Source organism: Oryx dammah, unplaced genomic scaffold (genome assembly GCF_014754425.2).
Source record: "Oryx dammah isolate SB20612 unplaced genomic scaffold, SCBI_Odam_1.1 HiC_scaffold_17, whole genome shotgun sequence".
Classification (NCBI taxonomy): Eukaryota; Metazoa; Chordata; class Mammalia; order Artiodactyla; family Bovidae; genus Oryx; species Oryx dammah.
In genome coordinates, this window is record NW_024070201.1 from 47,709,353 (window position 1) to 47,736,198 (window position 26,846).

At 37.5% G+C, this 26,846-nt stretch overlaps 1 protein-coding gene and 1 pseudogene across 1 annotated transcript; one reads left to right on the plus strand and one right to left on the minus strand.

The window, feature by feature from the left end:
• Positions 1-8,540: 8,540 nt before the first annotated feature.
• On the minus strand, positions 8,541-9,491 carry LOC120876657 (olfactory receptor 52A5-like). The gene has a single exon (XM_040258629.1). It carries the CDS (start codon positions 9,489-9,491, stop codon positions 8,541-8,543), a length of 951 nt encoding a protein of 316 aa, XP_040114563.1.
• Positions 9,492-22,508: 13,017 nt separating this feature from the next.
• On the plus strand, positions 22,509-23,496 carry LOC120875923 (annotated as a pseudogene).
• The last annotated feature ends 3,350 nt before the right edge of the window (positions 23,497-26,846 follow it).

Consider the following 26,846-nt stretch of genomic DNA (forward strand, 5'->3'; position numbering starts at 1 on the left):
AGTGGAGTTCAATCTAGGTGATGTTGTCAGGGCTACAAGGGTAATGTCAATGCAACAGCACACACAATCTGTTAAAATCAGGGTTTTACCAAGTCTTGTAACACCTACACCATGCACCCACACCACAGCATCTTTGGCTGCAACTGCTGACAACTATACCCACTATTAGAATGTAACCAGAGTTCTTTGCTATCATCTAATAAGAACTATTGGGAATACAGATTCACAAAACTTCCAAAATGTGAGACCCAATGGCAGCCATGAAATTAAAAGACGCTTACTCCTTGGAAGGAAAATTATGACCAATCTAGACAGCATATTCAAAAGCAGAGACATTACTTTGCCAACAAACGTCCATCTAGTCAAGGCTATGGTTTTTCCAGTAATCATGTATGGATGTGAGAGTTGGACTGTGAAAAAAGCTAAGTGCAGAAGAATTGATGCTTTTGGACTGTGGTGTTGGAGAAGACTCTTGAGAGTCCCTTGGACTGCAAGGAGATCCAACCAGTCCATTCTAAAGGAGATCGGTCCTGGGTGTTCTTTGGAAGGAATGATGCTAAAGCTGAAGCTCCAGTACTTTGGCCACATCATGCAAAGAGTTGAATCATTGGAAAAGACTCTGATGCTGGGAGGGATTGGGGGCAGGAGAAGAAGGGGATGACAGAGGATGAGATGGTTGGATGGCATCACGGACTCGATGGACGTGAGTTTGAGTGAACTCCGGGAGTTGGTGATGGACAGGGAGGCCTGGTGGGCTGTGATTCATGGGGTCGCAAAAAGTCGGACACGGCTCAGCGACTGGACTGAACTGAATGTGGCAATTTAAAAGTTCCAGGTGCAAGATATGCATCACACTTTACTGTTTTATGACTTAAATATGACTGTGTTATAAGACTTGGTAAAACCCTGATTTTAATAATGGTATCAGTACATGTGTTACTTATTCTAAAAGTGATAAAAATGATACTGTTCTATGATTTGATGTATTCTTTTTTAATACTCCTTGGGAACTTGCTTGTGATACTTAAAATCTGTCGAGGACTTAGATGAATTATTTGGGCAAAGCAACAGCCTGATTGTTCAGGTTATAGAGAGGATATCAGTGACTTTCTAAATGATACAAATGCTTTTCATCAAATACATGATCTGTTATTATTATTTATAAGATTATGACCAAAGGTCACAAGATGTAAGGAGGGATTTTCCTTAGGTTAACTTTATAAATCTAATCTTCTAGAGAATTCTATAGATGAACCCACAGCTGCATTGAAAGAAAGGAAAAAAGGATAGAGAGAGAAAAAAAAAAGGTAGGTAGGGAGGAAGGAAGGAGAAAAGACAAAACAGGAAAAACACAATCTTGATTGGTAAATTACACGAGGAGTAGGCCTTCTCTAAAGAATTTTAGTTATGCAGTAAACAGGGAACTTGGGCTTTTCTTTTATTTAGTATCTGTAGTAACAGAACTCCTCCTTCGTTTCCCTGAAAGCTATTCTCATGCGCTCTGCAAAAATATATTGGATATTGTGGATTATAGAGTGTCAAAACTACAGTGAATCTGTATTTACCATACTATTCTTTCTTCTTGTAGAGCATTTACTTTAGAAAATTTTTAACTGTTAAATTATTTTTCTTCTCTTTTGAGATGTAAGTCATTTAAAAGTCTCTGAGAGTTTGACAGCATAGAAATGTCTTTCTCAAGGACCTGGTAACCATCCCCTTTGAAATGTATTCCTCAAGGAAGGCAGTGCATCTCACACCCAGTCTCTAACCTTGGTATGTCTGTGCTCTAATTGTAAAACAGCCTCTAGTCATGGAGACAGCAGAATACTTACTTTTTGTGATCTATACCCAGTTAATAAATGCAGTTCCCTTGCAGTGCCCCCAATTCCAAATTTTCCAACTCTCTCACCTTGGATTTCAAGGGTGTTGAGTATTCACTCTCGATCTGTACTTCCTCTCCCTATTGCTGGCAAAGTATCAGAACAAACAAAATGAACTATTTTGCAATCGTATGGACTGTAGCCTGCCAGGCTCTTGTATCCACGGAATTCTCTATTCCATCTTCCGGGATTTTTTGAAACAGATATTAAAGAGAATTTTAGGGGGTCATCTATGTAGGTAAGGGCCACTTTGAGCACTACACTCACTGAAGACGCGACCCTGCTTGTATGCTCTGTCTATAGTTCCGCATGCCCACCACTTTATTACTTGCCATGCAGCCTGTGCTGCAATTAAGAATTGTCTTAATTCAGCTCTAAGTTCACTTTTCCTTGTTTGTGAAAATGTGCCATGGCTCCCCCCACCCCCCGCCCTCCTTTTTTTTTTTTTTCCTTTTTACCAGCCGGTACAATGATAAACTTTGTCAGTTGAGGGCACTAGTGAGGCACTGTGGGAAAAGAGTGCTTCCAGATTGAGTCAGACATGACTGAGCGACTAACACACACACAAATTCAGATATCCTGGCAGATGGAGGTTTAGTTCTTAACTCTAATCCTTTGAGTTTCCCTGCTGGCTCAGACGGTAAAGAATTTGCCTGCAATGCAGGAGATCCAGGTTTGATCCCTCGGTAGGGAAGATCCCCTGGAGAAGGGAATGATAACCCACTCTAGTATTCTTGCCTGGAGAATTCCGTGGATACAAGAGCCTGGCAGGCTACAGTCCATACGATTGCAAAGAATTGGATATGACTGAACGACTAACAATATCCTATGTACTCATTTCAAAGACATAGTTTGGTTGCCATCTCTAGTCTCCAACAGGCTCCTGCAACTGTTGCCAACTGTTCCAGGGCCCAGGTTCTACAGTGCAGGAAGTAAGCGGCACCTAGCAGCCGGCTGCTTCCTCAGGAACCCATGAGCAGCTTTTCCTGGCACCCTCTAGAAGATGGATATCTGGCAGGTTCCACTGGATCAGCATCACAGAAACATTTCTGTCTTTCAGTGATCCAAACCTATGCCTTCTCTAATGAGGTCTAAAATTCAGATCAGAAAAGGGAGGCTCCCCTCTTAGGTACTCTATCTCAGTCCTTCCTGGGATAGTGGCAGTCTTATATCTGCTGTTTCTACATCCTTTAGAATTCTCTTCCTTTCTTACTAGCCTGTCCCTCATTAGTTCAATCCCCAGTTAAAGTGAATAATTATTTAAATTAAACTTTCTCTGTCAAACACTGTGTGGTTTTTTGCTTTCAATCAGGCTCAGAAAGATACACAGACAAAGCTGCACTCTGAGGAGATAGTATTTGATATGTGTGTGCATCTTTAGTGGCTATTTTGGAATATTTACAAAATGGTGTTAAATTATATTAGTGGTTGAATTCAAGTTACTGCCACTTGATATTTGCAATGAATTAAATCCTTCAAATTTGCAAATTTGTCCTGTTTAAGTATCACTTCACTCTGTATTTATTCAAGTGACTGTGGTTAGAACAGCATGATATTCTCTCTCCAAACTGATTTCTAGAATATTTAAGTTTTTATAATGAAATGGTCAGTATACATTTTTTGCTTATTATCTGTATTGTTAACTCATATTTATTATGTTATTGCATTGCTTGATCAAAAATTGAAAACTACAAAAAAAAAAAAAACCCACATGAATCACTTTTAGAATTCGGCTGCTTTTTAGGATTTAAATACACATTTGCCTGGAAACTCATGGATAATTTTCGTCATCAGTTCAGTTCAGTCACTCAGTCGTGTCTGACCCTGGACTGCAACACGCCAGGCTTCCCTGTCCATCACCAGCTCCTGGAGCCTGCTCAAACTCATATCCATTGAGTCGGTGATGCCATCCAACCACCTCATCCTCTGTCATCCCTTTCTCCTCCTGCCTTCAATCTTTCCCAGCATCAGGGTCTTTTCCAATGAGTCAGTTCTTTGCATCAGGTGGCCAAAGTACTGGAGTTTCAGCTTCAGCATCAGTCCTTCCAATGAATATTCAGGACTGATTTCCTGTAGGATTGACTGATTTGAACTCCTTGCAGTCCAGGGGACTCTCAAGAATCTTCTCCAATACCACAGTTCAAAAGCATCAATTCTTTGGCGCTCAGCTTTCTTTATAGTTCAACTCTCACATCCATACATGATTCCTGGAAAAAACATTGCTTTGACTAGATGGACCTTTGTTGGCAAAGTAATGTCTCTGCTTTTTAATATGCTGTCTAGTTTGGTCATAGCTCTTCATCCAAGGACCAGGCATCTTTTCATTTCATGGCTGCAGTCACCATCTGCAGTGCTTTTGGAGCCAAAAAAGATAAAGTTTGTCACTGTTTCTCCTGTTTCCCCATCTATTTGCCATGAAGTGATGGGACTGGATGCCATAATCTTAGTTTTCTGAATGTTGAGTTTTAAGCAAACTTTTAAACAAAAAGTGTGATTTTTGTCATATATAACACAAAGAATTGCAACATTGAAAAGATTTATAAAACCCAGTAATAGCTTCCTTAAGCTGATTTCGGATAGATAGTTATACTGAAGGATTTGGTTATCATTAAAATGAATGTAAGGATATACATTTGGTATATCTTCATTAATGGTTTGCTATGTAACTGAATAATCTTTTATAAACATCAGTTAAAGACAAGGACTAAGAATTATGTCATGGAAAATGATGGAGTAGGGAACTCAAAGAATCAAGCTACTCTACTCAAACAACTATGAACTTTCAAAAACTGACAGAATAAACATTTTTTAGAATGTCAAGATCCAATCAAAATATGACAACCACCAGGGACCTGCTTAATGAGGAGGGGGGAAAAGCAGCTGAGTTTTGGAAGAAAGTTTTATGGCATTTTTGGTCATTCACTTACCATCTTCCATTTCACAGTTCAGCAGTAGCTGTGGGAATGGGGGCCCAAATTTCTGGTGCACCTTGCAACTGCCAGGAGATTATATGAATGCTTCTAAAAACACTGTAAGTGTGCATTTTGACCTATCTGTTGGTTCACTGAAAAACCAGCACAGAGCATCACTTTTGTTCCTAACTACTTAGACTAGAGTAGCTTTGTGGGAGGAAGGAGGGCTTGTCAAAAAGATTTAAAGACAAACACTGCCTTATGTCCAGCTAGAGTAAAGGACAGGAGTTAAGACAAACAGCAGACAGTTCCAACACCCCACAAGGATATGAAGGAAAATGTTTCTTGGGGTTATATGGGCAGGCTCACAAGGACCACTGTATATATCATGGAATGTGGTAGGTAACACATATTCAGGACTGGATACTCATTCTGTGTGGCTGGACTTAGACTATCAAAGCTGAATAAAGATATAACAAGAATAAAATTTCAGACCAATATCCTTAATAAATATAGATGCAAAATTTCTCAGCAAAATACTAGTTAATTGAATCCAGTACCATAATAAAAGATACACCATGTTGGGATATATTTCAGGAATGCAAGTGTGGCTCAACAACAACAAAAATCAGTAAGAAACACCACATTAATGGAACAAAAGAAACAAGCAAACAAACAGAGAAAAATCAACAAACAAAAACACATGGCCATCTTAGCTTGTGCAGAAAAACATTTAACAAAGTCTAACACCCTCTCATGATAAAAGTGCCCAGAAAGCTAGAAGTAGAGGGAAAATTCTATGGCTAACTTTATGCACAATGGTAAAACACTGAAAAAATTTCCCCTAAGATAAGGATACATGAAAAGGTATTCACCATCACTAATCATTAGTGAAAGACAAATCAAAACCACAATTATCATTATCTCACATCTTTTAGAAGAGCTATTATCAAAAAGTCTAAAGATTACAAATGTTGGTAAGGATGTGGAAAAAAAGGAACCCTTGTTCACTGTTGTGAGAATATAAGTTGGTATTGCCATTATTAAAAAAAGTATGGCGGTATTTTAAAAAAATTAAAAATAGAGCTACCATATAATTCAGCAGTCCTTCTGGGTACATATCCCAAGGAAATAATATTTGTATTTCATGGAGCTATCTGCACTCCCATGTTTATTGTGTCATTATTCATAGTAACCAGGATATGGAAGTAACCTGTGTCTATTGAAAGATAAATGTGTATATAAAAAATATGATACATAACTATGTATTATGCCTTAAAAAAAGAAGGAAATCCTGCCATTTGTTACAACATAAATGTATCTGGATTGCTTTACTCTAAGTGAAATAAGCCAGATACAGAAGGACAAATATGATCTCATTTATATTATTGAATGTTAAAAGAAAACTCATAGACTCATAGTGGAGAAAAGAATGATGGTTACCAGAGGCTGTACCATAGGGGGGAAAGGGAGCTTTTGATCAAAGGGTATAAACTTCCAGTTGTAAGACGAATACATTCAAGAAACCTAATGCACAACATGGTGAACTATAGTCGATAAGAATGTATTGTACACTTGATTGCTAATAAGGTAGATCTTCAGTGTTCTCCCCTCACACACAAAAAGTAACTGTATGAGAAGATGGATATGTTACTTTTCTTGTGGTAATATTTTCAGTGTGTGTATGTATGTGTATAATTTTTAAATTGCATGTTTGTGTATTTAACATCTATATATACAATTTTTTTCAAAAACAAGAAAAATTCTAAACATTCAGTTGTTTTACAGATATAAAATTTAATATCTTTACAGATACTCAGGTTTTGTATGTTTTGCTTTACAATTTTTGTAATTTATATTTTTTAAGTATTGGGCTTATTCTGTTTACATAGTCAAATTCATTGGTAGTAATTCTCAGTATTTCATTATTAATATTTTAATGTATATAGCATGTAGAAATAAGATTTTGTTCTTTCCTTGTGTTGGTGATTTATATTCTCTCTCTCTGGCTTTTTTCCTGTAATTTGCTTCATGTTTTATTAATGTATTTTCTATCATAATCATTTCCATCTTTCAACTTATTTATGTTTAATTTGCTATTGTTTTTCTTACTTTTCAGTAACTATATAATGCACATTCATTTCAGAATATACAAAATAGACCTTAAACTGGGCCATAATTCAAGTCTTAACAGATTTCAAATGTTTAATATTATAAAAAGCATATTCTCTGAATACAATATAGCTAAATTAAGACAATATTATTAAAGGTTTTAAATATTTAGAAATCATGCACCTCATATCTTCACATGCTAACAAGATTATGCTCAAAATTCTTCAAGCTAGATTTCAGCAGTGAACCAAGAACTTCTGGATATAAAAACAGAACTTATAAAAGGCAAAGAAACCAGATATCAAATTGCCAGCATCCATCATTTCATACAAAAATCAAGGCAATTCAGAAAAAAAAAAAAAAGAGAGAGAGAGAGAAAAATCTACTTCTGCTTCATTGACTACATTAAAGACTTTGTGTGGGTGACAACAAACTGTGAAAAATTCTTAAAGAGATGGGAATACCAGACCACCTCACCTGTCTCCCGAGAAACCTGTATGCAGGACAAGAGGCAACAGTTAGAACCTTGTATGGAATAACAGCCTGGTTCAAAATCAGGAAAGGAGTATGTCAAGGCTGTATATTGTCACTCTATATTATATATTGTACATCATGAGAAATGCCAGGCTGGATGACTCACAAAACAAAATCAAGATTGCCAGGAGAACTATCAGTAACCTCAGATATGCAGATGATACCACTCAAATGGCAGAAAGAGAAGAGGAACTAAGGAGCCTCTTGAAGGTAAAAGAGGAGAGTGAAAATACTGGTTTAAAATTCAACATGCCAAAAACTAAAATCATGGTATCCAATCCCATCACTTCATGGCAAATAGATGGGGAAAATGTGGAAACAGTGGAAGATTTTATTTTTCTGGACTCCAAAAATCACTGTGAATTGTCACAAAATTAAAAGATGCTTGCTGCTTGGAAGAAAAGCTATAACAAACCTAGACAGCTATTAAAAAGTTGAGATATCACTTTGTGACAAATGTCCAAATAGTCCAAGTTCTTCTTTCTCTAGTATTCATGTACAAATGTGAGAGTTGGACTGTAAAGAAGGCTGAGAACTAAAGAATTGATGCTTTCCAGCTGTGGTGCTGGAGAAGACTCTTGAGAGTCCCTTGAACAGCAGGGAGATCAAACCAGTCAGTCCTAAAGGAAATCAGCTCTGAATATTCATTGGAGGACTGGTGCCAAAGTTGAAGTTACAGTACTTTGGCCACCTGATATGAAGAGCTGACTCATTGGAAAAGACCCTGATGCTGGGAAAGATTGAAGGCAGGAGAAGAAGGGGATGACAGAGGATGAAATGGTTGGATGATATTCCAGTACCAAAAGTTCAAAAACTAAAATCAAAGAATGATCTCTTGTGAAGAACTAAATTAACTACAAATTTAAAACAAGGAAAGGAATAAGAAAGATTATATTAGAAGAGAAATATATTAGAGATAGAGAGATAATATCAGTGTTAACCTGAACACTTCTTATGTCAACTTAGCTGTCGTCTTGGAAATAAATGCTTTGAAGATAGAGCATGATGATATAAAACCCCAACAGTTAAGAAGCAGAGTCTAAACTCTTTCCCTTTGTAGGAAATAAAAATATTCTCTACATGTCCAGGGACGTTTGATAGATCACTGGTGGGATACATGATTAAGAAGGAAAACCTGTGCCACACGCTTACGAATTACCTTATTTTTTACCCCATAGACAATAGGGTTCAGTGCAGGTGGTACAAGAAGGTAGATGGTAGACAGAAGAATATGAGTAGAAGGGACAACATGTCCAAAACGATGGCTGAAGAAGGAGAAGAAGGCAAGAATATAAAACTCAAGGAAAACAAAAATGTGAGCTGTGCATGTGTTGAATGCTTTGAGCCGTGCCTCCTTTTGGTGTAGACGAAAAACAGCCTGGAAAATAAGGGTATAGGAAATGAGAATGAAAATCATATCAAATCCCAGAATTGTAAAACCTACGAAAAGACCGCATGTGTTATTGACACGGATGTCTTCTGCAGCCAGCTTGACCACAGCCATGTGCTCACAGTAGGAGTGGGCAATTACAGTGGAATGGAAAAGGTGCAATCTTTTGATTAGAATGGGTAAGAGACCCACCAACACTGTAGCTCGAATTGCCACTATCACCATCATGCGACCCAGAATTGAAGGTGTGAGAATGGATGTGTGCCTCAGAGGATCACAGATGGCAATATAGCGGTCCAACGCCATGGCCAACAGAATACCAGACTCCATGCACTGCAAGGCATGAATGAAGAACAGCTGGGCTAAGCAGGTGTCAAAGGCCATGGAACAAGACCTGAACCAGAAGATAGCCAACATCTTGGGAGCAATGGCTGCACAGAGTCCTATGTCAGTGGCTGCCAACACTGCCAGGAAGATGTACATGGGCTGGTGTAGGCTGCGTTCCATAGGGATTATGATCAGTAAAATGATGTTTCCCAAAAGAGCCACCAGGCACACAGCAAAAAAAGGAAACCCAATCCAAAACTGCATATGTTGAAGTCCAGGGATTCCAATCAAGATTACAGTTCTGGGGTTCAAATATGACATGTTAATGGATGCCATAGAGGTTGGTATTCTGTCTTCTCACCACTGATTATGATAAGTGCAGAAGAAAACTTGGATAGGAAGTCAGAATTGTTCAGGCTTCACTTTCATTCAACCTTTATCATTCAACCATACTGAGCATCCGTTCAGTGCTTTGGATAGCAGTTTAGACAGAATTTTTTGAGGTTCTATAATACATGCCAAATGACAGAAGCAAGCAATCATACAACAGCTTTATCATAAGTGGAAAATGGAAGTTTCAGTATTCTTGATATAGCTCTTAGCTCTTGTGGAAATGAAAATTATGAAATGGAGAGCATCAATCTTTGGCATCTTCCTTGAGTTCTTATCTTGTTTGCCTGAAAAGTCAGCATTCAGAGTTTCTTCTTTATCTTCTTCCAAATGCCCTCCTATTTTCACAGCAGTTGGTTATTCTTCTGGGTGGCTTGGAGTCCCAGAAGAAATCTTGTTTCTGTTGTCCTGTGAGTGTTAGTACTTAATCCTATGGGAACCTTCAGTATTAGCCACCCTACTTTTGGTCCCAGTGAGTGAGTTGTTTATTCCTAGAGTTGGTTCTCAAATGGAATTTGTCAGAATAGATATCACCGTTCTTAAATTATCTCATTCAATAAATATCAAACAAACTACTGTTTTTGGGGACACTAAATATGACCTCGTATGCAAATTTGAAAAGAGTGGTCTTCTCTCAGACACAGACAGGTAAGGTTGGTTCTCTAAGTAAATTAAGGTTCATTTATGTTTAGGGTTGATCTGTTGAGCAGAATAGGGAAGAATAGAAGTGTGGAATGGATAGGCTGTTTTTTGTTGTTATATTACATAATATTATTTTTTATTATACATTATATATACATGCAGTATCTGGCTAGTTTAGACACACTCTGAAGTTAGATTAGCAAAATAATGGTTTGTTCCTGAGGTTCAGGATCAGTGGATCCCTAGATTTCTTGAGCTCTAAAATCACATATCCTACTTTACATATTAGAATTCCTGGAGTCCTGCAGCCCATGGGGTTGCAAAGAATTGGACAGGACTGGGTTACTGAACAACAACAATATATTAATGACTATAAAAGACCAAAATAGTAGGAGATCCTTGATTATGATTCTTTATAGAGCTGGCTGTTGCTAAATGTAACAATATTCTCTATCTTATGAGACCACTGTTTAGAAATTGTATCTCATGACTGATACTTGAAGGGGATTTGATTTACCTACTGGTTCCCATTTACAATTTGCAGAAGGATCACCTCCAATTACACTTTCTGATTAATGGTGTTGATAGTTATTACCTTGGGAATGGAGTTTGAAGGATGGCATAATTTGAAGCTCTTCAAGGTTGTGCTTGAATGAATTTATTCAGTCTACCAGAGATTGATCATGTCAGATCAGTTAGAACAAGAGACATATGAGGGACAGTGGTTCTGAAGGATGCTAAAGAAGCACAAAATATAGTTTTATTTTCTAGGTTTTAAAAAATTCTGAACTTTTCATATATTTGTGGGTTATTTTAGTCTCCAAACCTAAGTTCTCTGAGCGTCTTAAATTGAGACACTTGACTGCCAAGTACTGGCAATTTTTTCTTTAAATTTATATATGAAAAGATGTAGAGAAATTAAGCAACAGGTAAATGTACCTTTACAGGTACCTTTGAGCTTCCCTGGTGGTTCAGACAGTAAAGAGTCTGCCTGCAGTGCAGGAGACCTGGCTTCAATCCCTGGGTTGGGAAGATCCCCTGGAGAAGGAAATGGCAACCCACTCCAGTACTCTTGCCTGGAAAATCCCATGGACAGAGGAGCCTGGTGGGCTGCTGTCCATAGGATCGCACAGACTCAGACACAACTGGAGCGATGCAGCAGCAGCAGCAGCATACATCAAGTTAGAAAAACTGACAACTTGACAATTTTGAAATTTACTACTTATAGACTTGGAAAGTCTTCCAACTCATGTATTTTGTTTTATATATATGTATATATAAATATACAATATACATATTATATACATACGTACAATATAATAAATATACATACATACAATAAAATATATAAAAATATACAATATTTATATTGTACTTTCCCCTCATACATAACTCATATATGTAAGATTTATACCTAGGTATTTTATTTAAGTACTATTATAAATGGTAATATATTTTAATTTAAATTATAATTTTTTTATTGCTGTATGTAGGAATGAGATAGACTTTTGTATATTAACCTTGTATCATGAAACCTGGCTATAATTGCTTAATTACAGAAATTTTTGTCAATTCTTTTGGATGTTTCTACATAGACCATTACAATATCTGTGATCAAAGATAATTTTGTTTCTTCTTTCCCAAACTCTATTCCTTTTCTTTTCTTTCATTATTTCATTAGCTAAGACTTTCAATATTAAGTTGAAAAACAGTAGACAGAGGGAACATCTTTGCCTTGTTCCTGATCCTAGTGAATGTTTTGAATTTCACACTGTAAATTGTACTGTTAACTATAGTTTTTTCTTTTTTTTTTTTAAGATATTCTTCATCAAATTGAGCTAGTTTCCCTCTGTTTCTGGTTTTCTGAGAATTTTGTATCATTAATGAATTTTGGTTATTTTGAAATGCTTTGTCTGCATATATTCTTGATTTGATCATGTCATACTTTTCTTTATCCTTTTTCTTTATCTTTGAACAATTTGTATTGGTTATGGTCTATAATTCTTTTTATACATTGTTGGATTTGATTTGCTAATATTTTCTTTAGAATTTTTTTATATCTGTATATAACAGATGTTGATCTGTAGTTTTTTTTTTTTTTTTAATAAGGTGTTTGGATTTGGTATTAAGGGAATGCTGACCACACAGAATGAGCTAGAAGTGTTCCTTTCTCCTCAGTTTTGTGGACTAGTTTGAGGACAGGTAGTAACTTTTCTTTAAATGTTTGGTAGAATTCAATTGTGAAGTCATTTGGTCCTGAACTAATGTTTGTTGAGAATCTGTAAATATTGATTCAATTTCAGTACTGATAATTTATCTGTTCACATTTTCTATTTCAGAAATTATACATTTCTAGGAATTTGTCCATTTCTTCTAGATTGTACTTTTTATCACCCTACAGTTGTTGGTAGTAATATCCTAAGATACTTTGTATTTCTGTTGTACTGTTTGTTAATTTTCCTTCTTTATTTCTGATTTATGCATTTGGGCCCTCTTTCATTTTTTCTTGATAAGTCTGGCTATAGACTTATCAATTTTGTTTATCAGAACGAGCTCATAGTTTCACCGATTCTTTCTTTCCTTTGCCACCATTTATTTGTCCTCTGATCTTTATTTATTTCTTTCTACTAATGTTTTTTGGAGTTTTTTTTTTTTTAATGTATGTTTCTTGTTTGGTTTTGGCTTTTGTTGTTCTTCATATTCTTGTTTCTTTAGCTGTAGGGGGTTAGGTTGCTTATTTGAAAATTTTCTAGTTTCCTGAGGTAAGCTTGTATCACTGCAAACTTCCCTTTTGACACTGCTTTTCCTGTGTCCCATAGGTTTTGATTCATTTTTGTGTATGTGATTTTTTTCTTTCCAGGCATTTTTAAATTTTTCTTTCATTTTTTTTTTCTTCAGTGATCCTTTTGTTGTTCAGAAGTTGAAAGTGGAAATGTATAAGCTAGAGCTGGAGTTAGCTGTGATGTGGGACATTCTTTCTGCTCAGTGACCGTTACCACCCTACCAGGGTTGGAGGTTGATTCCAAGTTGTTTACACCCAAGCTGTTCCTATTCCCTTTTAATGTTTTTCCCTCTCTTTGCACTCAGACACTTAACCCAGAGATGGGGGAGTGGTGAAGCTATTGGGGCCCATGCTGTCTCTTGACTCATGTTGGCTATACACAGGGATCCAAACTGTACTCTCTATGCATGCATGCATGTATGCTAAGTCTCTTCAGTTGCGTCTGACTCAGTGCAACTCTATGGACTGTGGACCACCAGATTCCTCTGCCTATAGGATTCTCCAGGCAAGAATATTGGAGTATGTTGCCATGCCCTCCTCCAAGGGATGTTCCCAAGCCAGGGATTGAACCCATATATCCTGCATTTCCTGCACTGCAGGCAGATTCTTTAATGCTGAGCTGCTAGGGAAGACAATGCTTTCTGTGCAGTTTCCCATAATTGTCTTCCTCACTTTGATCAGTCTCAGCCTCAGGTGCAAGCCCCTTTGTCCCTCACAGCCAATTACTGCACCCAGCCTCTACCACAACTGCCCCCACCTGGTTGTGGGTCATACGTACCCACATCCAGTGCTGCTCTGTGACATGGAGTGATTAGGGCCAGAGCGTTCACTCAACTTGATCTGGAGCACATGCCAAGGTGGTCTTGAGAAACATGGCAACCCATAGAGCAGACTTCCCTCCATCTTGCCTTCCAGGCAAGCTAAGTGCACACACGCTCCTCACACATGCTTCCTATACACTCCTATTAGGGCCGGTCATTCTCCAACCAGCCAGCAGGGCTCTTTTCCCTTTCACAGGACCTCAGGACTGGGCTACCCAATCTGTGGCATTTACTGCCTATCTCCCATGGCGGGTGTCTTATCCATATATTCTCCCTATTCCTCTGTGTTCTTTCCAAGGAACATGGTCCCAGCCCCATCACTTTTCTTCCCTTCCTATATGATTACATGAATCTTTCATATAACCTTGATTGTGAAGGAATCTAGTCAGTTTCCAGTTTGTTTACAGTGAGAATTGTTCCACATAAAGATGTATTTTTGATGTGTTTGTTGAGGGAGGTGAACTCTACATTCTCTTACTCTGCCACCTTGATCCATATCTAAATTCTGTTATTTAAATTCATTCTTTAACTCTATGTGTTTTGACTGGGGAGTTTAAATCATTAACATTTAACTGTTCATAAGAAGAACATATTCTTGCCATTTTTGTTGTGTTTGTATGTATTTTTACTCCTTTTTTTTCCTTGTTTCTCCCTCAGAGTCTTCCTTTGTTTTCAGTTGATATTTGTAGTGACACCTTTTGATTCCTTATCATTTCATGTACATCTTATAAACATTTTCTTTATGGTTCCTTATTTCTCTATATAAAAGGGGATATACATATCCTTATATATGTAAAAGGATTACATATAGCCTTTTAAAGTTATAGCAGGATATTCATAATTAATAATAATATATCTTCAGTTCAGTGGCTCAGTCATGTCCGACTCTGTGACTCCATGGACTGCAGCATGCCAGGCTTCCTTGTCTATCACGAACTCCCAAAGTTTCCTCAAACTTATGTCCATCAAGTTGGTGATGCCATCCAATCATCTCATCCTCTGTCAACCCCTTCTCTTCCTGCCTTCAATCTTTTCCAGCATCAGGGTCTTTTCCAATGAGTCAGTTCTTGGCATCAGGTAGCCAAAGTACTGGAGCTTCAGCTTCAGCATCAGTCCTTCCAATGAATATTCAGGACTGATTTCCTTTAGGATGGACTGGTTGGATCTCCTTGCAATCCAAGGGACTCTCAAGAGTCTTCTCCAACACCACAGTTCAAAAGCATCAATTCTTTGGCACTCAGCTTTCTTTGTAGTCCAATGCTCACATCCATGCATATCCTTACTGGAAAAACCATAGCGTTGACTAGACGGACCTTTGTTGGCAAAGTAATGTCTCTGCTTTTTAGTATGCTGTCTAGCTTGGTCATAACTTTCCTTCCAAGGAGTGAGCGTTTTTTAATTTCATGGCTGCAATCACCATCTGCAGTGATTTTAGAGCCTAGAAAAATAAAGTCAGCCACTGTATCTACTGTTATTTTGGAGCTTACCAAAATAAAGTGAGTCACTGTTTCTAGTGTTTCCCCATCTATCTGCCATGAAGTGATGGGAACAGATGCCATGATCTTAGTTTTCTGAATGTTGAGTTTTAAACCAACTTTTCACTCTCCTCTTGCACTTTCATCAAGAGGTGCTTTAGTTCTTCACTTTCTGCCATAAGAGTGGTGTCATCTCCATATCTGAGGTTATTGATATTTCTCCAAGAAATCTTGATTTCAGCTTGTCCTTCATCCAGCCCAGCACTTCTCATAATGTGATCTGTATATCCTCAAAGACATATAAAAGCTCTTCTTTGTTAGAGCTTAGCAACCACAATGGAGAAGGCAATGGTGACCCACTCCAGTGTTCTTGCCTGGAGAATCCCAGGGACAGGGGAGCCTGGTTGGCTGCCGTCTATGGGGTCGCACAGAGTCGGACACGACTGAAGCAACTTAGCAGCAGCAGCAGCAACCACAAATTACATCTTTATATACTATGTAACCAGTAACGTATTTATAACGCTTGTGTTTTTGGCTTTTAAATCCTTTACAATAAAAAAAAAAGTTTTGAAAAAGAAGAACAACAACAAAATTTAAGTAAAGAGAAGAAATCATAAAGATCCCAACAGAAATAAATGAAAAAGAAATGAAAGAAACAAGAGTAAAGATTAATACAACTAAAACCTGGTTCTTTGAAAAGATAAACAGAATTTACAAACTTTGGCCAGACTCATCAAGAAAAACAAGAGAGAAGAGTCAAATCAACAAAATTAGAAATGAAAAAGGAGAGGTTCAGGATTGGGAACACGTGTACACCCGTGGCAGATTCATGTTGATGTATGGCAAAACCAATACAGTATTGTAAAGTAAAATAAAGTTAAAAAAAAAAAGGAGATGTTCAAATGGACAATGCAAAATACAAAGGAACCTGAGACTATTATGAACAACCATATGGCAATAAAATGAATAACCTGGAAGAAATGAACAGATTCTTAGAGAAGTTCAACCTGCCATGACTGAACCAGGGAGAAATAGAAATTATGAACAACCCAATTACCAGCACTGAAATTAAAGCTGTGATCAAAAATCTCCCAAAAACCAAAAGCCCAGGACCAGATGGCTTCACAGGAGAATTTTATCAAACATTTAGAGAAGAGCTAATGCCTATCCTTCTAAAATGCTTTCAAAGAATTGCAGAGGAAGGAACACTTCCAAACTCTTTCTCTGATGCCATCATCACCCTGATACCAAAACCAAAGACAACACACAAAAAGAAAACTACAGGCCAGTATCACAGATGAACAGAGATGCAAAAATCCTCAACAAAATTTAAGCAAACATAATTCAGCAACACATCAAAAAGCTCATACACCATAAACAAGTTGGGTTTATTCCAGGAATACAAGGGTTCTTCAACCTACGCAATCAATGTGATACACCATATTAACAAGCTGAAAGATAAAAGCTCTATGGTAATCTCAATAGATGCAGAAAAGGCCCTTGACAAAATTCAGCACCCATTTATGGTTCAGTTCAGTTCAGTTCAGTTGCTCAGTCGTGTCCGACTCTTTGCGACCCCATGAATCGCAGCACGCCAGGCCTCCCTGTCCATCACCAACTCCCGGAGTTCACTCAGATTCATGTTCATCAAGTCAGTGATGCCATCCAGCCATCTCATCCTCGGTCGTCCCCTTCTCCTCCTGCCCCTAATCCCTCCAGCATCAGAGTCTTTTCCAGTGAGTCAACTCTTCGCATGAGGTGGCCAAAGTACTGGAGTTTCAGCTTCAGCATCATTCCTTCCGAAGAAATCCCAGGGCTGGTCTCCTTCAGAATGGACTGGTTGGATCTCTTTGCAGTATAAGGGACTCTCAAGAGTCTTCTCCAACACCACAGTCCAAAAGCATCAATTCTTCGGCGCTCAGCTTTCTTCACAGTCCAACTCTCACATCCATACATGACTACTGGAAAAACCATAGCCTTGACTAGATGGACCTTAGTCAGCAAAGTAATGTCTCTGCTTTTGAATATGCTATCTAGGTTGGTCATAGCTTTTCTTCCAAGGAGTAAGCATCTTTTAATTTCATGGCTGCAGTCACCATCTGCAGTGATTAAAACTCTTCAAAACGTGGGCATAGAAGGAACCTACCTCAATATGAAAGCGAAAGCGAAGTCACTCAGTCATGTCCGACTCTTTGCGATCCCATGGACTGTAGTCTACTAGGCTTCTCTGTCCACGGGATTTTCCAGGCAAGAGTACTGGAGTGGGTTGCCATTTCCTTCTCCAGGGGATCTTCCTGACCCAGGGATCGAACCCAGGTCTCCTGCATTGCAGGCAGACGCTTTACCCTCTGAGCCACCAGGGAAGAAGCCTATAGCAAACATTATTCTCAATGGTGAGAAACTGAAAGCAATTCCCCTAAGATCAGGAACAAGACAATGGGGTCCACTTTTACCACTATTATTCAACATAGTTCTGGAAGCCCTAGCCACAGCAATCAGAGAAGAAAAAAATAAAGGAATCCAGACTGAAAAAGAAGTAAAGCTCTCACTGTTTACAGATGACATGATACTGTACATGGAAATCCCTAAAGATACTATCAGAAAATTACTAGAGCTAATCAGTGAATTTAGCAAAGCTGCAGGACACAAAATCGATATACAGAAGTCACATGCATTTCTATATACTTACAATGAAAAATCAGAAAGAAAAATTAAGGAATCAATTCCATTCACCATTGCAACAAAAAGAATTAAATTATCTAGGAATAAACTTATCTAAGGTGACAAAAGAACTGTACACAAGAATTGTAAGACGCCAATGAAAGAAATCAAAGATGACATAAACAGATGGAGAGATATTCCATGTTCCTAGGTAGGAAGAATCAATATTGTGAAAATGACTATACTACCAAATGCAATCTACAAATTCAATGCAATCCCTATCAAATTATCAATGGCATTTCTCACACAACTAGAAGAAAAAAATTCAAAATTAATATGGAAACACGAAAGACCCCAAATAGCCAAAGCAGTCCTGAGAAAGAAGAATGGAGCTGGAGGAGTAAACCTTCCTGACTTCAGATTATACTACAAAGCTAAAGTCATCAAGACAGTATGGTACCGGCAGAAAAACAGAAATTTAGACTAATGGAGCAAGATAGAAAACCCAGAAATAAACCCACACACCTATGGGTACCTTATTTTTGACAATGGAGGCAACTATGTGCAGTGGGGCAAAGACAGCCTCTTCAATAAATGGTGCTGGGAAAACTGGACAGCTACATGTAAAAGAATGAAATTAGAACATTTTCTATCACCATACACAAAGATGGATTAAAGACCTAAATGTGAGACCAGACACTAGAAAACTCTTAGAGGAAAACATAGGCAGAACACCCATGACATAAATCAAAGCAAGATCCTCTATGAATCACCTTCTAAAGTAATGGAAATAAAAACAAGAATAAACAAGTGGGACCTGATTAAACTTAAAAACTTTTGCACAACAAAAGAAACTATAAGCAAAGTGAAAAGGCAACCCTCAGAATGGGAGAAAATAATAGCTAATGAAACAACTGACAAAGGATTAATTTCCAAAATATACAAGCAGCTCATATAACTCAATACCAGGAAAACAAACAACCCAATCAAAAAGTGGGAAAAAGACCTAAACAGACATTTCTCCAAAAAAGACATACAGATACCTAACAAATACATGAAAAGATGCTCAACATCACTCATTATTAGAGAAATACAAATCAAAACTACAATGAGATATCATCTCACACAGGTCAGAATGGCCATCATCAAAAAGTTGATAAGTGATAAATGCTACAGAGGGTGTGGAGAAATTGGGAACACTCTTACACTGTTGGTAGGAATGTAAATTGACACAGCCACTATGGAAGACGGTATGGAGATTCCTTAAAAAACTAGGAATAAAACCACCATATGACCCAGCAAACCCACTCCTAGGCATGTACCCTGAGGAAACCAGGGTTGAAAAAGACACAAGTATCCCATTGTTCATTGCAGCACTATTTACAATAGCAAGAACACGGAAGCTACCTAGATGTCCATCGATGGATGAATGGATAAAGAAGTTGTGGTTCATATACACAATGGAATATTACTCAGCCATAAACAGGAACACATTTGAGTCAGTTCTGATAAGGTGGATGAAACTAGAATCTATTATACAGAGTGAAGTGAGTCAGAAAGAGAAAGATAAATATCGCATTCTAATGCATATATGTGGAACCTAGAAAAATGGTTCTGAAGAATTTATTTACAGAACAGCAATAGAGAAACAGACATAGAGAATAGACTAATGGACATGGGGAGAGGGGAGGAGAGGGTGAGATGTATGGAAAGAGTAACAGGAAACTTACATTCCCATATGTAAAATAGATAGCCAATGGGAATTTGCTGTAGGTATGGCTCAGGAAACTCAAACAGGCTCTGTATCAAACCAGAAGGGTGGGATGGGGAGGAAGTTGGGAGGGAGGCTCAAATGCGAGGGGATATATGTATACCTATGGCTCATTCACGTTGAAGTTTGAGAGAAAACAACGAAATTTTGTAAAACAATTATCCTTCAATAAAAAAATAAAAAGAAAAGAAAAAATAATAAAATTTGAATTACCAACTAGAATTGTGATAATACTGATTTTTAATATTTGTATATGTGTTTATTCTTATTAAAGGGATTTTTGGTGTTCAGATGGTAAAGGATCTGCCTGAAATTCGAGAGATTCAGGTTGAATCCCTGGGTCAGAAAAATCCCCTGTAGAAGGGAATGGTTACCCACAGCAGTATTCTTGCCTAGAAAATCATATGGATAGAGGAGCCTGGAAGGTTTCTAGGGTTGCAAAGCTCATAGGCTTGCAAAGAGTTGGACACTTGTGTTTACTGAAGAACTTTATATTTTTATATAGGTTTCAGTTCGTTTCTGCTGCTACCACGTCGCTTCAATCGTGTCCGACTCTGTGCGACCCCAGAGGGTGCAACCCACCAGGCTCCCCCGTCCCTGGGATTCTCCAGGCAAGAGCACTAGAGTGGGCTGCCATTGCCTTCTCCAGTGGACTCCCTTTAGTGTTTCTTTTACAGACCATCTAGTGGTCATGAACTACCTCAGCTTCTGTTTATGTAAAAATATCTTAAGTTTTTCCTCATTTTTAGAAGGTGGGTTTGTAAGATATTTAATTCTCTATTTTTTTTTTTCAACTTTAAATACATCCTTTCACACTCTTCTGGCTTGCAAGGTTTAGGTTTCAAGTTGACTTTGGAACAAAGTTCATGTATTTAATGAGTATTGAGCTTGTTCTGTGTCTTTTCAGTTTCCTTCAGAGCTGGTCCTGTTAAATGGTTGATAAATTATATTAAAATACAGAGGGATGGCTATATCTGTAGTTGTAATCCTAAGGAAGTTCACAGGTTAATTGCTGTCCCTCAAATTAGGAAATTTTAATCCTCATCAACAATACAAACACACTCCCTTCTTCCAGTGATTCCTTAAGGAACTGTTTTTTGTGAGAGGTCATTCTTGCTTATCCTCTGAGATTGCCATACTTAAGCTGCTACATATAGAAGGTACATGTCTAGATTGCTTCTTGACCTTGAGAATGATATAATGAAAGAGACAGTCTGGTCTCAGTGATCAAGGAAACTTTGAAGAACACTGAATGCCCTTAAACGACATCTTATTATTTTCCAAATGACCTAGATTCAAAGGAGAAGATATAATTCTTTAAAACAAAGGGAATCCACAATTTTCAATCTCCATGGATGAAATGAATTAAAAAAACAGCTTTTCTAGGGAGCAAAGATCTTCTTTTAAGGATATTAAACTAGTGAGTGTTAGCTCTCATTTTGTCCATATTTCATATTGCATGAATCTGTTGAAGGAACAACCATATGGATATCTCATGATCTTTGGACTCTACTACAGGTTGGCATTTTTAGGGAAATGATATCATAGATTATAGTATTGTGTGTATAAAAAAAAAAAGTGTTTTTCAAACAAGTGTATATATCTGTGAGTGTATATATTTTCCAGTTCTGTTCTTGCACTGCTTTGTATTGTATCTATACCCCAACATATGCTATTGAGTGATAGCCACTGTTCTAGAGATTGGGTTGTAAAATGGCCTGTTTGTTAGGTGATTGTTTAATCATAGAATCTCATCTCACTTGAATGACTTTTGTAGTCTTTGATTCCACCTACACTATTTAATTCCACCTACACCTATTTTAATTCATTACATCATGTTTATCTTTCCTAATAGAACTTTGTTTATGCCCCTTTACTTTGTGTTTATGTACATGTGTGTGGAGATAGATAGATCAAACAATAGATAGATATGAATTATCTGTCTGTACCTATGTATTCAGTTCCCATAGGATGAAGTCATATATTATTCACATTCTAGTCTAAGTCTCATCTACTCAAGAAGACTTTTCTTGACTTACTACACTTAATTTTATTCCTTACTATCATTTCTACATAACTTATCCTTCCCTCCCCTCTGGTTTAATTTTTTTGTCTTATAAGTTACTGGCATAAGGCTAAAGAGTAATTTATCCATTTAAAGCTAAATAATGAAAAAAAGCCATATTTGCATTATCAATCATTTTTCACTGTAATAAAGCCCAGAAATATAAAAAATATAAAACTTCAGAATGTTTTATTTGTAAGATTAGTCACACAGAGTGGCAAAGGAAAGGGTGAAGTCATAGACTGACTGACCGATTCTAACAGTTATGCCAAAGAATTCAGTATCATATGGAAAGACACAGGGGCCATTCATTCTATTCCTCCATGAAGCCTCCTTTAAATAATTTCCTGAAATTTCCATATGGCCTCTGCTTGGTCACTTTCACTTATGAAAAATTCAGTGACATGGGAGGAATACTGAGTGAGAGCTCAATGATGAAGCACAAAACTGAAATATTTGTTCAATTAAGTACAACTGTGACTACAGATGAAATCTTTTACTGGAAACAAAGGGACAAAGTGATACATAGGTCCTTGAGATAATGTGAAATGATATAATTATTATCTTTGTGTACTTCAGAAAACACAATAATTTGGCATGTTCTAACTCATTTTATTAATCTGAATCTCAGGCATTTAAATAAGCCTGAGTATGAATTTGAGCTGTTTTTAACAATAGTCATTAAGGGTCTTCCTGAAATATTAATAAATCTCTGTGTTTTCAGCAACTGGTTGTGGTCTCTTGGCATGACAACTTTATCTTCAGCAGACCTGATAAAAATCAAAGAAAAAACCATCATCCCTCCTCTCAACACTTCTCATCCCTCTTCTGTCACCGTCTTGCTGATGGGCATCCCAGGACTGGAACACCCACATGTCTGGATAGGGATTCCCTTCTACTCTATGTACATGGTGGTGGTGGTGGGGAATGTGGCCATTCTAGCTGTGGTTAGGGCAGAGCGAAGCTTCCATAAGCCTATGTTTCTTCTCTTTCTGTGCCTTCTCTCCGTCACTGACCTGGTTCTCTCCACATCTACACTGCCTCACATGCTCTGTCTCTTCTGGGGAGCCCAGGACATTGCCTTTCATGCCTGCCGGACCCAAATGCTCTTCATTCATAGCTTTACTGCTTTGGAATCAGGCTTCTTTTTGTCCATGGAAATTGACCGTTATGTGGCCATTTGTCATCCACTGCGCCACACCACTATTCTCACCCACACTCACATCACTCTAATGGGTATTATTGTGGTGATTCGGGGAGTTGCCTTCTTTTCTCCACACCCCATTCTGCTCAAACAGCTGCCTTACTGCAGAACACGAATCATTGCCCACACCTACTGTGAGTTCATGGCCGTTGTGAAGCTGGCGTGTATGGACACAGGGGCCACTAAGCGTTATAGCCTCAGTATGGCTACTATCATTGGCTCATGTGATGCGATTCTCATTGCTATATCCTGTGTCTTCATCCTCCGCTCTGTACTCCGCCTACCATCCCGAGAAGCTAGCTTTAAGGCACATGTGGGTCCCATGTCTGTGTTATTCTTGTCTTCTACTCTGCCGCTGGTTTTTCCTTTTTCGCTTACTGTTTGGGAAAAATATACCTGCACATATCCACATTTTTATTGCAAATATGTATCTTTTGGTACCCCCTTTTCTTAACCCCATTGTGTATGGAGTAAGGACCAAGAAAATAGGAGAACACATTCTTAAGACACTAGTGGTCAAAATTGTCTGACTGTAGTTGGATCAATAAAAGAAATGGTTCAAGAATAAATGAAAGTACAAGAGATTATGTAAGAATTGCTCCTACTCCCACAAACTGAAATATATTTGCCACCTGAAAGATCTTTTATTTACTAGTTGTCTACAAATTCTAAACTTTCTAATTCAACAGGTCACTTTAGCTTTTTCATTATTTTTTAAATATAAATTTATTTATTTTAAATGGCAGTTAATTACTTTACAATATTGTATTAGTTTTGCCATACATCAACATGAATCCCCCACAGGTATACCTGTGTTCCCCATCCTGAACTGCCCTCCTTCCTCCCTCCCCATACCATCCCTCTGTGTCATCTCAGTCCACCAGCCCCAAGCATCCAGTATCATGCATTGAACCTGGACTGGCGATTCGTTTCATATATGATATTATACATGTTTCAATGCCATTCTCCCAAACCATCCCACCCTCTCCCTCTCCCATAGAGTCCAAAAGACTGTTCTATACATCTGTGTCTCTTTTAAAATTGGAGAAGAGATTGATGTCTTCCTGTGTCTTTTGGAGAAAACTACAGGGACTTAACAATAAAGAAAGGGTAAAAAGATAAGTAAACTATTTAGGCTGCCAGGGTTCAAGTCCAATATCATGTGCCTGGCTAATTTTACTGCTATTTAATTCTTCACCTCAGTTTCCTGATATTTAAAAATGAAAAATAATAGAATCTACTTCATATGATTGTGTGACGATCAAATGAGACATGTAAAGATCAGTGAAGTGGCACAGAAAAAACACTTTGTATGTTATTTTTATTCTTCCCCAGTGATTATGATTTCTTATATTCTCCACTCTTCTTTGTTTAAAATGTTTTAGGAAATACCCATTATATCTTATTTAATATGTCTGCAAATGTATAGTATTTGTATTTTTTGTGTTTATATAATGAATATGTTTGAGTCTGTTCCCTGTTAGCCAAATTTTTGCTAAATATAGAAAATATCTTGAGGAAAAAAATATATTTTTTAAAGTTTCTGTGATGATGCATGTTGCTTAATATTATATCATATGTGGAAGACTTTACTAAAGTCCTGAAGAATAATATAATGTTATTGGAGTGCAATAGAATAGTTATGAAAACATAGCAATTGCTTTTCATTTCTTCTTTTGATACAATCATTTAGTCATTCATTTGCTCATTTGTAAAATGTGTTCAGTAAATACCTTTTTAATTGGATTAGATTTAAATGGACTAATTTTTGTAACACTGAGACTTATTCTTCCATCATTATAAATAATGCTCTTTTTTTCTCTTTTTCTTGAAGAAATTTGCATTAAGAATCCATAATTAAGAATCCATAATTAAGTTATTTAGAATCTTTTGATACCAAATGTATTTGGCAACATTGTAAACTACCTCACTCATCTGTGAATACAAGGTTTCTACAGTTTTCTCTGATTGCTCAGGGCATCCTTCCTCTTGTTTTACGAAATGAATTAAGGATATAGGATCAAATTAGGGTGCTATCAATTAAATTTTAATGACAACAGGCTCTATTTTGTTTTATAGCACTTACATATTCTCAAGTGCTATTCTCATTTTTTCTCAAATACCTTTTCTGTGAATTATCATGGTTATAACCTTCCCACTCCTATTTATAGAACAGCTCATTGTACAACTGAAAGAAGCCTTCTTATGTTTCTCTTTGTTAATGTTTATTTTTATGTTAATACTAAGGAAAAGTACATAAAGATTGATCTATCTATCAATATCAATGCTCATGTTTTTAGAGTTAGTATGGAATGTAACTAAAGGACAATTCACTGGTAGCTTGTGTGTTAAATTTTACAGAAAATAAAATTTATCATTTTAACTATTTTAAACTGTAGAGTTCAATGGCATTAGTACATTCTGTTGAGTAAAAAAAGATGTACAACTTGAGAGTTGTGAGTTAAGTTTTATTTGGGGCAAAATGAGGACTGCAGCCCTGGGAGGGAGTACCTCAGATAGCTCTGAGAGACTGCTCCAAAGAGGCAGTGAGGGAAGGTCAGTATATAAGGTTTTGGTGAAGGGAGTATTATACCATTAGGCACTTGTTTTACAGAAATCTTTCTGCTAGTCACAAGGATCTGATGTCACCATGAAAGGATTTAGTGTTTTTTTAGACATGAGGAGATGCAAGGATTGAGGTCATAAAACCTGTTTCTAAAAACATCCAACTATCTAAAGACCTGTCCCACCAGATTCCCTGGAGAACAGAGTGCCTCACTCCACCTTGAACTCAGGGGGTGTTGAAGGTCAACAGCCACAGCAGCACAAGGTTCAATCTCTATAGAGGCAGGTGGCAATTGCCCTTGTTGTTATTGTTGTTCAGTTGTTGGCCAATGCTCTTGGCAAGTGCCAATTTGTAGTTGATAATTCATATTGCTGTGCATTCAGCTTCAGAGCTTTTTACCTTTCCCCAGTTCAAACTCCGCATATGGGAAAACACTAGCTCCCCATTCCCTCTTCCTCACATTCTCTGACTATTATCATTCTACTACTGTCTCTATGAATTTGGCTACTCTATGTATGTCATGCAAGGAGCCAGTCAATATTTGTCCTTTTGTGACTGGCTATTTCACTTAGCATGCTGTCTTCTAAAGGAATATGTGCCGCCTAAAACCTGAAAGTTACATTTTATTTGGCAGGGATGTTAGGACTTGAGCCCAGTAGACAGGATCTCAGCTGGCTCTGAGAGAGCTAACTGAGGAGGCAGGGGAGGATTCAGGCTATATATAAGTTTGTATCATGGGGCAGGTAATCTTAATATTAAAAGATTATTGTTAATTAAGAGAAAACCCCTGGTGGCTCAGATGATAAAGATTTAGTCTGCAATGCAGGAGACCTGGGTTTAATTCCCAGGTTGGGAAGATTCCCTGGAGGAGGAAATGGCCACCCACTTTAATATGTTTGCCTGGGAATCCCTATAGTCCATACGGTTGGAAAGGGTTGGACATGACTGAGTAAGTAACACACACAAGAAAAAAACAAATTTCTCATATGAAGAGATTTAGTGATCTTCTATGTATAGGAGAATGCAAGTGTATGGGTTTGCTGAAATAATTTCTTTCATATGCATCTAGCTTATCTGGGGCCAATTCTGCTTTCTTTATTTTTCACATACTAATAACTTGTTTACCAGAAGAGATGGCAAATGTGGTGGATGGCCACCTTTCACATCCCTCCAGATCCTCAGGGGAGAAAGTAGCTGATGACTTCCAAATAAGTGGCTTTATTTTACCTGGGCTCAGAAATTTGCATTTGTAAAAGGCTTGTTACTGCAACAAGGAGGGATGTGAAAGGCAGGCATCTACCACATTTGCCATTA

What these genes read in the sequence shown, in the direction of transcription:
- LOC120876657 (XM_040258629.1), bottom strand. Translation starts at nt 9,491, where the DNA reads ATGGCATCCATTAACATGTCATATTTGAACCCCAGAACTGTAATCTTG.